This window comes from Anguilla anguilla, chromosome 1 (genome assembly GCF_013347855.1).
Source record: "Anguilla anguilla isolate fAngAng1 chromosome 1, fAngAng1.pri, whole genome shotgun sequence".
NCBI lineage: Eukaryota > Metazoa > Chordata > Actinopteri > Anguilliformes > Anguillidae > Anguilla > Anguilla anguilla.
The window spans coordinates 84,493,688-84,509,658 of NC_049201.1; the positions used below are offsets into that span (position 1 = coordinate 84,493,688).

The window sequence follows — 15,971 nt, forward strand, 5'->3', positions numbered from 1 at the left end:
CATGATCAAACTACAGGTACAGTATATAAAAAGTTCAGTCTTCATTTTTAAAATTTGAAGACATCGTCATTGACATGCTTATTTCTGATTCCAGATCAGTTTTTGCAATGAAGTATAAAGAAATATGAAAACACATACTTCTCACATTTGGAGACCTGACATGCTGGAATCCTTTTTAAACCTACAAGTTCAGATTTTAAAACAGTGATGTCTTTTTAAAAAAGGAGCTGGTTCAGTGGAATTTATCCCTTTATTTGTTAGTTCCAGTAAACAGTACAAGAAATTACTACCTCAGTAAATTCAAGACAGAAAATGAAAAATTAAGGTCCACTACCCCCATGCAATTAGAAAACCTAGTTAAAAACGATGTACAATAAAACTCCATCCAATCACTGCCCTACCTATTCCTTACATAGTGATAAATGAGAAGAATTCTGAAACAAGGCCCTCAGGTGGGGAAACCAAAATAGACTGAAAAAGTTACAAGCCTACTGCTTTACAAGAGGCGGCTTAGTCGGTGATGTCAGATGTGGGTAGTTCCAGCAGCCTGGCTGTCCTTGATAGTCTCACAGGCCACTGGAACAAAGGAGAAGAATAATGATGATCACGATATGCTTGCTTTTAAGGGACCTTTTGCATGGTGCTCATCTGTGCAATACTGCAAGCTGTACTGTAGTGGTTCTGAAACTCAGTCCAGTGGACATGCCTGGTTCTGCCGCAACCAATCTCAGGAAACAGAATGCATACTGGGTTTCCAGGACAGAGTCTGTGAGCCACTGCTGTAGGCCGCTGTACATGAGATGTGTTGCGCAAGTGATGAAAGACAGAGGAAGGACTGCACATCTATTGAGAGGATGTAATGGTGTTTTTGCTGAGCTGGTTAAGACAGGCAGCAGATTGGCTCATGAGGATAAAAGCAGGAGCATTTTGTGGTGCAAGTGCAAAGGGAAGGATTGGGAATGAAAGAGAAGCTGAGAGGGTGAGAACCTGGAGTATGGCCAAGATTCCCGTGACTGTTTAGCAAAGAGCCATGAGGCAGAAGCACACAGCACATGCAACACAGGCCGGACTGCAAGAGACGCACAAGCATGCACACACACGCACATACAGACGCACACACACGCATGCAATTGCATATTATGTCAACTATGTATGATCATTGTAGCCAAACAGTTCAATTTTTGTTTCATCTGACCAGAGAACACTCCTCCAAAAGACTAGGTCTTCATCCTGGTGATCACCTGCAAACTTCATTCTGACTTTTTAATGGCGGTCTTGGAGTAGGGGCTTCTTCCTTGTGCGACATGGCCTTTCAGGATTCTCTTAATGGTGAATGTAGATACTTTGGTACCTGATGCCTCCAACTCCTTCACCAGTTCCTTTGTTGTTGTCTTGAGATTCAGTTGAACCTTTTGGACCAAAGTTCGTTCAGCCCTGGGAGTTAATTTGTGCCTCATTCCTGAATGATGCAGTGTCTGTGTGGTCTCAAGATTTTTATATTTGCATACAGTTGTTCGTACAGATGCTTGTGGTACCTTCAGTTGTTTGAAAATTGCTTCTATGGAGGAACTGGACTTGTGGAGGTCCACAATTTTTTTTCTGAGGTCTTGGCTGAGTTGCATGAATTTTCCCATGGTGTCAAGGGGAAAAAGGCAGTGGCTCTAAAGGTAAATACAGCCACAGGTGCCAATCAACTCCCAATTAACTCCTAATTATGACAACTGGCCAATCAGAAGCTTCTAAAAATCATTAAATCAATGTCTGGAATCTTCCAGACTGTTTAAAGAGACAGTCAAATTGGTGTATGTAAACTTTTGACCCACTGGAATTCTGATATAGTGAATTAAAGCTGAAATAAATCTGTCTCTAATCAGTTGTTTTAAAATGACCTCTGATGTGAACAAAGTAGATGCCGCAATTGACTTGCCAAAATAAATGTATGGTAACAAATTGTACAGAGTTGTGAAAAACTGAATTTGAATATCCAAGGTTTATGTAAACTTTTGGCCTTTTTTTTTTTTTTTTTTTTTTTTTGAAGGAATATGCAAATTTTCATTTCTGGCCAAGGTTGACGGCCCTAATGCACACACGCTTTTATGTAGACACACGCGCACGCACACATGCTTGCAGAGGGAGAGAAGCACATGCACGTATGCACCCAGACACACTCGTGCACACAGAAAGAATGAGAGAGAGCCACATACACACGGACCCACACACAAGTACAAACACGTACAATGAACCACTCACTCACGTACATTCTCCCACACTCTCCAGTGATTGCTGCCAGCCAGCGGCTAGGTTCTTTGACTCAAACAAAAACAGATCACAGCAGTGCAGAAGCTTGGCTTAAATTGCACTCAGTGCATGGTCACAAACAGAAAAGAGTCACTGTGTGACGGATGCGTGTACCTTCTTTCATACAGACGCAGTGTACAAACGGTCAGCAAAAAAGCACAACAATATATTAAATGACTTTGCAGATAAAGAAGCAGGGGCCAGAGATGAGAAGTTATGACTCTGATTTTCAGCAAGAGTAGTAACAATAAGGTAAATAGCCACTGCAACAGGAGTGGCCAGCTCTGTCTAGCGAGAAAAAACCGGCAGACCCCGCGGTTCTCCAGTGCAGTTTGGAAACCCCCGCACTCACCAGCCAGAGAAATCGCCGGCACGCCAGGACCCGATGACCTCGGACACGCTGACGGTCACCTTGCCGGCAGCAGTGGTCATGTCGTCCTTGGCGTTGCCGTTGTAGTTGCCGCAGGCGCCACACACTTTGCCGGCCAGGTGGACGCTGACGGTCACCCTGACCTCTTGGGTGAAGGAGAACGACACGCGCATCGATGACCACCGCTCCACCAACACCGCTCTGTCAGTCACGCGGACAGACAGGTCATTTACCGGCGTGCTGGGCAGAGACACCTTCCTGCCGTTAGCCTGTGTGGGGGCAACAGGAAGAGGAGAATTGCGAGGTTCTGGTCAGTGTGATCACATGACTACCTGACATCAGAGTCTCTACATACGAAATCACCTGCTTAATTCAGCCTCACCCTTTAAGATGTAAGACCACAAATATATATGATTGGAATGTTCTTAACTGAACATTCTAATGCTGATGTAACAATCAATGGAGTTCTAGAACACTGGCTTGGAAGACAGAAAACCACATTCTAAAAAACTTCTTCTTCAAAGAGTTAAATACATTGACTTTTGCAAGTTGATTGGGGGAGGGGGGTGGTTCATTTAACTCACAACATCTGTGTTTTTTTTGCACCTGCTTGGTGATTTTTTAAAGGTCAAAACAAAACCAAAAAAAAATGCCCCCTGCTCCAAACACATGCCCATCACAGCTAAGTCTACAGTTGTACTCTCCACACCCACACCCATGACTGACAGTAGCCACCCACCCAGGCTTCCCGCTGGCTGTTGACAGCAATGACCGTGTCCTTGAAGAAGACGTAGACGGCAGCCACAGCGGACCGATCTCTCGTCTCGCATAGCTGGACGTCCACCACCACGCGGAACCACTGCGCCGAGTTCTGGTCGCAGAGCGCCGCCATCTCAAAGGCCCCGAGCTGGCTCGTCGTCCCCGCCAAGCCGTCGAAGGAGGCAAACTGGCCCCCGGGTTTGACAGAGCAGATGCCCTCTTTGGGGTGGCAGCCCCTCGCCCCATCCTGAACGCGACAGGTCTCCTCGCTGCCGCACTGGAGCTTCTTGCAGAGCACCGCCCCCGAGGGGTGGCATGTACACACTGAGTCACAGTCTTTGCTCACAACCGATTGGCCAGACTGGCAGAGACAAAACAAAATCATGTCACTGCTATGTATTTGCATATATGTTCTGAGTGAAAATAACCGTTATATTTAAAACCCTGTAAGGTGTAAGCTCACAAATATGTGATTAGAATGTTCATAACTGAAAATTCTAATGTTAATGTAACAATCACTACTGGTAATTGAAATCAATGGAGTTCCAGAACATTGACTTAGAATTTTGAAAAAACATTCCAATAAACCTACTTTTCAAATCAGTTAAAAAGTAATTTAAAAATGGCTAGGCTAACAGGATTAAATATGGCTGCTTAAGTACAATATATCTGTAGTTCAGGGCAAAATAGTGTCAGCTCCTATCATTTGAGCAAATGTGTTACTTAATGGAGTGATAGACCACAAAACAAAAAGAATTCAGTGACTTTTGTTTCACCAACGTGAGCTCTGCAATGTCAATTAGTAAATAAATCAATCAAACCTGGTGGGAAACAAAGAAGGGAGGAATGGAGAAGGACAGAGAGGGGGAGAAAGAGAGATGAATCCACCTTCACATATCTGCCCTCGTAGATGCACCCACAGGTATCCATGGACACACACTTGTCGCCATCAGAGACAAAGCCAGGGTCGCACTGGCAGCCCTCAAAACAGGTGTTGGAGCAGGTGCCAGGGCCAGCCAGGCTGGCACAGCTGGTGCCACAGGTGTCTGCACACACCTCGTAGTGACTGTTCGCCGGGCATGAGGCCGCTGGAGGGAGCAGAAAGAGAGGGAGAGAGTGTGAGAGTAGAGAAAGAGGAGAGAGAGAGAAAGAGGCGGTGGGAGAGACAATGACAGTCTGAGGCATTACAGCTTTCCAGAGTGAAGGCCATTTTGCAGTTAGCCCTGCTGAAATGTGCAGTGCCTCATGCTGTGCTTCTCCCACATTATTATGTCCATTGTTCCTGGGGGAACAGTCATACAGGAAGATTTTTATTTTACGTACCAGTCCAGCATGGGAGGCAGATTTATAGGGAATGTAATGTGTCTCTAAGGGGGCTCATTGGAACATTCCCGTCAAATGGCGCCATTGACACATTCTTCTAGGAGTGGTATCCCCCTCCTCATAGAATAGGGGTGAGCCAAAGGGGCTGTACCAGTTTTGGGTTTCATGAAAACCTGTGCTCTTAATGATTTCATTAGGAAGAAAATCGGATTCAGTTCTGTTCCTGTGATTCATAGCTCCAATTCAACAGGACAGGAAGACCTGACAGGATTTCTATGTTTCAGAGCTCTCCGGCACCATTTACGAGATTATCAACAACTGTAACTGCACAATAAAAACCTAAAACCTATTCACCTGACTGACAATCCACCAAGCCAACAGTATCAGCAGTTATCAGCATGTGTGGATTTTGAAATAGAGTGCAGAATGACCACCTCCCTCTTCCACCCCCCAAAAAAGTGAATGTATAAAAAGTACTCAATCAACCAGCACAGCCAGCTCTGAAACGAAGAAATCCACATCACCGCAAAATGCACAAACCCTTTCATCTCCACTTAAAAGAGCAGGCTGAGAGAGGCTCCGCCCGTTAGACTCACGGCAAAAGGAGGCGGTTCTCCAGGGACGGATCTCGGCGCCGGCATGCTGGCAGGCGATGGCATACGCTTGGACGCTTTTGCACAGGATTCCCCGGTCCCCGTCCAGGGCACACACATCGAACACGCAGTGCTGGAGGTAGGGCTTTGGGTCCACCTTGCTGTGGCAGGCCCGGAAAGGTCCGCTGTCCAAGCCAATGATGCCACAGGAGTCGGGCTGGCTGTGTTTGGCTGCCTCGGCCACTTTGCAGACGGGACACTGCCCCCCGCAACCCGCGCAAACCAGCCCCGGGAGGTCCACGGTCCAGGCTTTGCCAAAATCGTCCACGTTGCCTGTCTGTTGGCCGCTTGGCAACAGGAAGTCGTCATTGCTGTTGCCGTTGTAGTTGCCGCAGAGGCCGCACATCTTTCCTGCATAGGTGGAGGGCACCACCACCTCCACATAGTACACGGTGTCGTACAGCACTCGCAGACCAAAGTCTGTGCGCACGATGATGTTGCTGCCCTCCTGGTTTACGGTGATCCGGCCCTCATCCAGAGACAGTGGCAGGTTCAGCTCCTCATCATCAACCTGGTCCGCGAAAGAGAAAGTAGGTAACGACTCTCGGAGGAAACTGACAGAGGCGACACTGCTTCATTCAGCAGACCAGACAGGTCAACAAGGGTCTGAATGCATGCAATAAGGCACGCAGATCCATATAGAAGCACTGCCTTCACTCTACAATAGACACTTCAGCCTAGCTGTTGGAATGGCTAAATGCACAGCCAAGACAATCATTTACAAGACAAAAATAACACTCAACAGAAAATAAAGACTATCCTAACTGAAGGCTACTAAGAATGAGGAAATCGGTTCAAGCCTGAATCTAAAGAAGCCATGGCAGTCATTGAAACTTCAGTCTTCTTCTACATGAAATCTAGTCTGTAGCTTTAAATCTCTCTGTTTTTCAGCCGTGTTCATCCTCTGATTCTGCAATTCATTTTTTAAAAACCCAGGTAACCCTTCTTTTTGCACTCAGATCCAAGGGAGTCACTATTTTTTTTACATGGTCCCTCAAATGTGTGACAGAGGGTACCATTATATGGATAAGGGTATCAAATTATTTCATGTTGTTTTGGTGAAGAAGTGTTGGTCTAATGGTATTTGTTGATTAAATTCACATATCACTCATTTGGTCAATTAAGCATAAACCACGGGAAACAAAAAATATCAGAAGAGTTATTATTTTAGTGCTGAACTGATATCAGCATCCCTTTATGAAATGCACTGCAGAAAAGGATGTGATTATAGGGTTTCAGAAATTTATTTTAATAGAAAATTCATTACAATCACCATAAAATACTGTTCTGATGGTTCTTGTGTAAAGCAATTTGTATTTGATGACAGTCACGTTTTCTTCTCGAATTAGGCTTGTACTAGTTTCATTCAAAATTAATTGCATTTCTTGAATTGAGAAGTGAATATATTCATGTATTATTTGGTTTAAGGGGAACTTCAGTTATTCATACGTTGGTCCTCACTCTAAAGTGTTTTCTCTCTCATTTCTAATGTGTATCACATGTGAAACCTTAGTCCACAATAAATAGCCTATATGTACTTTCTTACACTGATGGGAGTGGACTGATAAATTTTGGTGCAGGCTTGACTTACGCATATTCGTATGTTTGTACGTGTGAATCTGCAGTCTGTATGTGAGAAACAATACTCTGAAATGTTCTGTTATGTCTTAAATATTGTGACTGAGAACACAGAGCAATATTGGAGAACAAAATTGGTTAATTGCCATTGCACAGTATTCTACATTTTGTAAGATGGCCTGCATTGATAATAAGAGGAAGTGTTTCATCCAGAAACATCAGTTCAATTTGCCTCTGCAGACACAATGAATAGATTTTTCTTATAAGTTGCTTTTGACAGAACTTACAGGTCACATTACTTCATTTTTATATAAAATAGAACATGCCATATTCTTATTTTTAATTTAAAATAAACAAACAAAACAAAATGGCGGTTAACTCACGATCACTCTCCATCGCATGCCCTGCTCAATGGTGATGACATAGCCATAGACCACCACTGCCACCGCCTTGGTAACAGCAACCTTGCCATTGCCGTATTTCTCGTTGCTCTCTTCCACAGTAAAGGAGACCAGCCGCTTCTCACCCATGTCACACACCTTGGCCAGAGTGTAGACACAGGTGCCCTGGAAGTAGGGGGACCAAATTAAAATAATGGCTTGTGTCCCATACAGAACAGCCTCGTAATTCTCAAGCAACATCCTACAATTTTTTTTTTTTGCCTTCACTTAACTACTGGGCTACGCACTAAAACAACAAAGCAGGTGACCAAATCACGATTAGGTTTCGATATGGATACTGTGCATCGCAAATGCTGTCAATAATCAATAATAATGCAATCTGCGAGACTTAAAGGAAGCAGATGATCGTGTTCAGTTTTAGGCAGCTCTACATTGCAGGAGGCTGCACAGCGAAGGCTTTGTCACCATTCCTTTTTAAATGGCTCATATCAGATGTACAAAAATAATGTCTTTTATATGAGGACTGGAGATTCTGATCAGGCGGAGTAGGAGTCAGCAGTTCTACATGTGCTCAGAGGCTTGGCTACACAGTGTTTTCAGTGTCCTAAATGAAGTCTATTCCGAAAGTAACTGGCAGCCAATGTAATGAGGCAGGAAAACCTCCCAAACCCTACCTGGAAGTCGAAGCGCCGCCCGTCAAATGAGATGTAGTGAGGGTCACCGGAGGCCACGCACTTTCTCTCACTCACTGGGTGACACCCGTTGACTCCGCCCACCACCTTGCAGGCCTCACCGGGGCCGCACTTGAACTTCTGGCATTCGATGGCGCCGTTCTCGCCGCACTTGCACTGCTCCTGGCACTGGCCGAGGGGGTAGAACACCTCGCACTTCTTGTAGTAGCGCCCGCCGTAGGAGCAGCCGCACTCGGCCACGGGAACACAGGCATCCCCGCTCAGCAGGTGCCCCTCGTCGCACTGGCAGCCCTCCTGGCAGGGCAGGTGGCAGCGGGCGGCCGCGGACGTGATGGCGCAGGTGGCGGGGCACCCCGAGGAGCAGAGCTCGTAGTGGCTGTTTTTGGGGCAGAAGGCCGCTACAGGAGGGAGGGGGAGGTGACACAAAAGGTCAAAGGTCATTCTTCTGTGTTCAACACTGCCCTTGATGTTAACCCTTTGAATTAGTGAAACTTTTAAAAACGTTTTGACATTTGGAGTGAATGAATAGTGGGACTCAAAGGTCATTCTGGCATGTTCAACACTGACATTACAACAGCTCTTGAGCATTATAAAACTTGCAAACCTTTCCACTTCAAATAATTTAAATAAGATCTACACTCTGGAAAACTATTCTTCTGACAAGGTTATCTCACAATAAGAATTATTTAAAACACTATGAGCAAATGAATATTCCTCGTATTCATTATTACTTGTGTATAAGAAACTTCTTCTAATTTCTTTAAAGAAAATGGTTTTCTGCAGTGTAGAAGCCCTACTGGTCAGATGGTTAGACAAGACTCACGGCAGAAAGAATCACTCCTCCAGGACTGGATGGCCACACCCTCACTCTGACAGGCAGACACGTAGGCAGCAACAGCCTCGCAAACAGCAGAATGGCGGCCTTTAAAGTGGCAGGCGTCGAACGCGCAGTCCTCCAGGTAAGGAGCGGGGTTCACTCGGGCATGGCAGTCACGGAATGGCCCAGTCTTGTTGGCAATGATTCCGCAGTAGCGTTGGGCCCGGTAGGCGTCGATTTGGGAGTCGGAGCAGGCCTTGCACTCGGGCTCCGTGCAGCCGGAGGTGCATCCAGGAACCACGCCTACCTTCCAGCTCTCCCCAAGCTGGGACTCACTTGCTGCTGCCTGCCCATCGCGCTGTGTTCCATCGTCGCTAGGGTTCTGGTTGTAGTTGCCACAGAGGCCGCAGACGGCACCCTGGTACGTGTTGGGGAGGGTCACAGTCACCACGCTGTTCCAGTCGAAGGTCACCCGCATGCCGAATGCCGTCTCCACCACTGCGATCCAGCCGCTGCGGAACACCACCAACTTGTCTTCATACTGGAATGGCATGGAGGTGAACTGGCCATCCACCTGGTCAGAAAGAGAGAGAACCAATCAGGGGAAAAGTAGCACTTACTACAACACATTTTTTAATTCCAGAAAATTTTCAGAATGTTACTGACAGGTGGAAACAAAAAAATGATTTTCACAAACAGTCAAAACAAAATTCTTCTTTCAAGTAAGGCATGTTTGGTGAACTGATGTTCATGATATGATATGTACTTGACTAAGTGACTACTACATTAGTCACTATATGCTTTATAGGCCAGACAGCCTTTCACCCCCCAAAACAAAATCCTTTACTTGGAAGCAGAACTGCTGGAGTTGATTAATTAAGAGATGATGGCAGATTAAAAAAGACCTTCAAAAGAGAGCTGAAAATGTTTAAATGTTTCAATACTCTCTTTTCAAAAGTCTGCACAGAGCACAGAAGGGATGAAGCAGTTCTGCTCGTAAAGGTGCAATTTAATAATTTTAATGTTTTAGCAGCTGTTTCCATTTGGCCAGACCCCCAAAGATTCCACTTAAATAATTAGCTAAAGAAACTCAGCCCCGAGGGCCTTCAAAGGAGTCTTGGAAAGCAAGTGTAGCCACAGTGGTTTTCAAATTAGAAGCAAATGGAAAAATCTGTGATCGATTAGAAGAGGTTAATCGGTACCACAGACACACAAACGCTGCCACCTCTTCCCATGCTCTTCCGGCTGCTCACCATGATCTTGAAACGGTAATCCTTGCTGATCGTGATGGTAATGCCGTACACCTCCACCGTCACCACCTTGGTGTAGGACACCGCCTTGCTCCCGCGGTGGTCGTTCTGCACTGTCACCTCAAAGGCTGTGAGGCTTGGGTCTTTGGAGCACAGCGCCACCAGCTGGTAGATGCAGGTGCCCTGGAAGTTGAAGCGTCGGCCATCGAAGGTGCGGTAATGGGGGTCACCGGCGGCCGTGCAGGTGGAGTAGCTGAGTGGGCGGCAGGCGCGAACTCCGTCCTCCACCGCGCAGCGTTCGGTGGCCTTGCAGCCCGCCGGGCGGCACACCACCATGCCCAGGGCCTGGTCACACATGCACAGCTGTTGGCAGCCCTCTTCGCCCCAGAAGCTCTGACCGGGTTCATAGTAGCGGCCTTGGTAGGAGCAGCCGCACTCCTTGGCGGGCACGCACTTGCCAGCGCTCAGGGCGTAGCCTTTGTCGCACACACAGCCCTCGGAGCATACCCCCTGGCAGACCGGACGGTCCTGCTTCGTGATCGGGCAGGTTAAGGGGCAGGGGCTGGCACAGGCCTCGTAATGACTGTAGGGCTGGCAACTCATAGCTGTGGGAACCAGCGACAAAGAAAAGGCCTGAAATCCAAACCAAAAATCCTCATGGACCATTATGGACATATGAAGTAAAGAGGAATTGAGTCCTTGACTATGATAGGACATGTCAAAGCTGAGGTATACATGCCACCAATCAGAGGCAAATGTGCACATTAACAAAATCTCTTAATATTTCACCTTTGCACCTAATCAGGAGTAACTAAAATGTATACCATTTGACTAAATAAAGGCATTGGGCAATTTTTGTACCAGGTCAAGGATAAACATGAAAAAGGAAAATGGCCATCCTACATCTGACACCATTAAATCGAGCAATAAAAACAACCGGTTCTCATTCTGACCCTGGAGCTTTGTGTTGAGTTTGCATCATAAATACTCAAACTGGATGTGCAAACAGTCTTTCTGTATTACCCTTCACATAAGTATTTATCTCATCAGATGCGCCCCCTCCCCCCAACACTTACGGCAGCCAAACTTGGTCCTCCAGTCCTTCAGGACGATGCCCTCCTTCAGGCACATCTCGCTGTAAGAAGTGAGCGCCTGGCACAGCATCTTTTTGTCGCCCTTGTGGAGGCACACGTCATAGACACAGTTCTCCATGAAGGTCTTTGGATCCACCTTGTCGTGGCACTTCTGGAAGACGCTGTCCACCTTGTTGGTGAGGGCCCCGCAGTAGGCCTCCGTCTCGTAGAGCTTCAGGAGGTTACCATCGCAGGTGGGGCAGCCGACCTGACAGTTGTCCCAGCAGTTGGGGTCCTGGGGGTCCGGCACCCTCCAGCTCTTGCCCCAGTCGATGATGGAGGGGACGGGTTGTCCAGCGGGGTTGCGGAGCTCGTCCTTGAAATCGCCATTGAAGTTGCCGCACAGCCCACACACGCTGCCATAGTAACTGCTGGGAAGCTGGATGATCACCATGGAAAATCCGTCATAGGAAACACGCAGGCCGAAGTTCGTCAGCAGCACCGTCGTGTAGCCCAACTGGGTCACCGTCACCAGATTCTGCCCCATTTCTAGGGGGAGGTTCAATAACTCATTATCCACCTGTGGGACAGAAAGGATTGCCAGATTCCTCAAACTCAACTCATAGTTGTGTTGTGTTAACAGAAAAGAATCATTTTGGTTGCCTTACTTGTCATCATAATAATTGACATGTAATGAATATTCAAAATGAAGTAACTCTCTTCATTTAACCAACTTACTGTCTTACGATAGCCATGGAGTGTCTTATCTACTGTTATTAAAATTGTGTGAGTATGGGAAAAAACCTTATGTTATAAATAAGGATTTGTGTCATTAATAAATAAGGAAAGTTGGAAAAAATTAAGCCACTAGTCTGATCTAGTAGCCAGACAAATATCCAGACTGAATAAATTTAATCTAAAAAACATGGATTACTTTAAACCCTCAATGACAATAGTGCAAGTTTCTTGAGTGTTCAGAGATATCCCAAAGAGAAAATGGATGTGCTTTTACAATGTACTAAAACAAGTTGAAAGTGATTTTTTGGATTTGTCAAACAGTCAAACATTTATGTTCATGCATGTTTGAATATGCAAACTGTAAACTGCTGTGTTATGCTGGAACAAAGCACAAATATTCTTGCATTGTAACAATTATGGTATTTATGGAAGTATTGCTTCCTTATTTTTTTCCTTTTTAAAGACCCACTATGACAGTAGCAGGGCTGTCTTATCCTAATAGCCTACAGAGGCTGCTGCCAAGGGGCCCAAAACATTAAGGAGCACAGACTGGTCCCAGAATGAAAATGTTATTAACAAAATAAAAATGCATAAAGTCACTAGTCTGTTCGATAAAAGTATAGCACTACAAGCTAAGTAGTTAGTCAAAGCTGAATGGATACTGAAATAGCAAAGTTAGATAGCAGATAGATAGCAAGCAAACTAATAACTTGAATTCTAGCTTGCTTTTGGGGTTTCATGAAAAAACACTTGGTTTATACATGTATCCACCTAGCTAGCTAATTTCCTAGGCAAATGAATTGCCAGTCAGCTAAATGAAAAACGACTCCTAGACAAGGGCAAAGTCATTTTTTCCATTTGAGGGTTGCATTGCCAGAGAGTGTTGTCACAGTAACCTGCTACAAGACCTTCACTTCACCTCATCTTTACTGTACTGTACTAGTGATCAAGCCAAGCTACACCTCCTACACTCTTTGCCTGGGAAACCAAGAGGGCAGACTCAAACTAATATCTGAAAACATCCACTGCATCCCATAATAAACATAATTTTGCAAATGTTAGCTATTTCACGATTTCAGCAAATTGCCCAAACCTTAGCTAGATTGCACACTCAATTCCCTGCTGATGTCACGTTTCACTCATAACCACCAGCCAAATGAGCTACAAGAAGGTGCACGGGAAGTTTTACAACACAGCTTATAAAAAGGAACATTACCCCATATTTTACCGAATGTTGACATTGCCTTGAGAATCTGTTTACAGTTATGCCTGTGACATAAGCATCTGGGGACCATTAATTTTCTAAACTCACTGATATTAGTGATATCATTACAGACTTCTCAGCTTGAAAAGCAAGAGCTTCTAAATTTGTAGGCTACCCTTGTCGTGTTTTATTAAAGCCCTGACCTACTTGGAATGTTAATGCAATGTTATTATTTAGATTATTCGGTGTATCAGACTTGGGCTTATAAGCAGGTGACTGCTCTGCTGTATAGGCCTGTGCTTATTGTGCTGGTGTCCATTTTCATTTGGATTTGACTCCGTGCTGATTCTTATGGTATGCAATATTATTGTGCTGATGATTATATTGTTGAGTTGCAACTGACTGCAAGCTCTGATTGATGTGCTCTTTGTGTGTGAGCTGTTAGTTGAGTAGCAGTCAGCTTAGGCTTACACATAGGCAGCGTATTGATTATGCATTCACATTCAGGAGCTGTTGCTCCTCCATCGTACACGGTTGACTCATGGTAGAAATAATTCTGAGATGTGAGCTGTTATTGATTTGGCAACATTTGATCTGGAACTTAGGTGGCAGGACTAAACCTAACACTTATGCTTTTCTGTGCTAAAGGTTTCATAGCTCACGTAGCCTTAAGCCTGCCCTGGCTTGAGTTCAGCAGTGCAGTATTAGGCATGTGTTTTTTTTAGTGAGAAAACGCCAATTTTCATACCAACAAAGTCAGAAGGCTTGGGTATGTCATGAGCACATCCATCAAGAGCCTTAATTGATGAAACCAGGAGAGAACATTCAGCAATAAATCCAGATTCCAATGGGTCCCCCAGAGAGATATTTAGGGCTGGAAATCTCATTATTTCCTGGTAACGAATTTGCTTATAGGGAAGCCCCCAACTTTGAGTGCTTACCATGATTCGCCCCCATTGATACTTGATCATGGTGAAAGTGTAGCCGTACACAGTCACGTCCACCTCCCTGACGAAGGAGACGGCAGTGCTGCCACGGTTGTCATTCCTCTCCTCTATGGAGAAGGGCACCAGGCCCGCCACGTCACCACAGGTCTTGGAGATAGTGTACTTGCAGGTGCCCTGGAAGTCATAGTTGAACCCGTCGAAGGTGTGGTAGTGGGGGTCACCCCAGGCCCAGCAGGTGCCGGTGTATTGGGGTACACACACAGCTTCGCCCTTCTCTACCCGGCACGTCTCTTTCACACGGCACTTGGCGTCCTTGCAAGGATCTGCATGGTACCAAAGAGAGATTATCCTCATCTAGAAATACATTTTCAGTTTCATTTGCATTGAAGTTGACTGTAGATCTTTATTATTACATTATACATTTGTGTATCTGATGCTTTATAATGAATTTTTAAAATAAATATTTCAGTGATACAGCTGAAACTTACAGAAACTATTCAGGGCATGTTCCTTGTTGAAGAGTACAACAGCAGTACACCCACCTAGGATTTGCACCTTCAATCTCCTTTGCAAACCCACGCGTAACCCCTGAACTACCACTCTTGGAAGCTGGCTGCACTTAATGTGATGCAGGATGAGTGAGTTTCACATCAGTAAGGGTTGTTGGGTGAGATTCTGTGATCTTACCTGTACTGAAGCACGCCTTGACCCCCTTCCTGACGAGACACTTGGTTCCACTGGGACAAGTGTGGGCCTGGCAGCTCAGGCCTTTAACGGCGTCGCACGTGCACACCTGCTTGCAGTCGTCATCGTACACCACTTCCCCTGGCTGAGGAAACCCACAAACAACAGTGATCACATGACTCACATCCTGGATCTGAAATGCCACAGGTTCTGGTCGCCCCCTCCCTCCTCCCTGATGGCCCCCCCTGCATTTACAACAGCAGAAACTATTGAGACTATTCAGATTGAACCATAGCTCCTAAACCCTTCAAGATAATCGTTTCTTTCTTGGAATTTTTTTTGAATAATGCTAGTTGCACCTGTTTAAAAATACAGTTGTGGCCAAAAGTTTACATGTACACCTAGGATAAATATATTCAAACTCTGCACATTTCATGTTACCATACATTTCTTTTGGCAAGTCAATTAGGGCATCTACTTTGTTCATATCAACGGTCATTTTAAAACAATCGATTACAGACAGATTTATTTCAGCTTTAATTCACTATATCAGAATTCCAGTGGGTCAAAAGTTCACGTACACCAAGTTGACTGTCTCTTTAAACAGTCTGGAAGATTCCAGAAATTGATGTAATGACTTTTTAGAAGCTTATGATTGGCCAATTGCCATAATTAGGAGTTAACTGGGAGTTCATTGGCACCTGTGCCTGTATTTATGGGCCTACCTTTAGAGCCACTACCTTTTTGCCCTTGATACCATGGGACACTGCATTATACAAATTAACTCTCAGGGCTGAATGCACTTTGGTCCGAAAGATTCAACTGAACCTGAAGACAACAACAAAGGAACTGGTGAAGGAGTCGGAGGCATCAAGTACCAAATTATCTACATCCATCATTAAGAGAATCCTACATCGCCATGGCCTGAAAGGCTGTTGTGCGAGGAAGAAACACCTACTCCAAGACCAGCATAAAAAAGCCAGAATGAAGTTTGCAGGTGATCACCAGGATGAAGACCTAGCCTTTTGGAGGAGTGTTCTCTGGTCAGATGAAACAAAAATTGAACAGTTTGGCCATAATGATCAGAGCTATGTATGGAGGAAAAAGGGTGAGGCTTTGAATCCGAAGAACACCATCCCAGCTGTGAAGCATGGGGGTGGGAGCATCATGTTGTGAGGGTGTTT

At 45.3% G+C, this 15,971-nt stretch overlaps 1 protein-coding gene across 1 annotated transcript in view; it reads right to left on the reverse strand.

Annotated features, from left to right (window-relative positions):
• Positions 1-231: 231 nt before the first annotated feature.
• The window catches only part of LOC118206988 (IgGFc-binding protein-like), a 31,242-nt gene continuing 15,502 nt past the window's right edge, over positions 232-15,971 (reverse strand). The window contains exons 13-24 of the mRNA XM_035380223.1: positions 14,791-14,932; positions 14,098-14,426; positions 11,218-11,794; positions 10,145-10,746; positions 8,898-9,465; positions 8,057-8,472; positions 7,365-7,547; positions 5,347-5,914; positions 4,316-4,515; positions 3,408-3,788; positions 2,651-2,937; positions 232-576 (exon numbers count right to left, since the gene is read on the reverse strand). Coding sequence (XP_035236114.1) covers positions 567-576; positions 2,651-2,937; positions 3,408-3,788; positions 4,316-4,515; positions 5,347-5,914; positions 7,365-7,547; positions 8,057-8,472; positions 8,898-9,465; positions 10,145-10,746; positions 11,218-11,794; positions 14,098-14,426; positions 14,791-14,932 — 4,263 coding nt within the window. The 3' untranslated portion in view covers positions 232-566. The remainder of the gene's footprint in view (positions 577-2,650; positions 2,938-3,407; positions 3,789-4,315; positions 4,516-5,346; positions 5,915-7,364; positions 7,548-8,056; positions 8,473-8,897; positions 9,466-10,144; positions 10,747-11,217; positions 11,795-14,097; positions 14,427-14,790; positions 14,933-15,971) is intronic.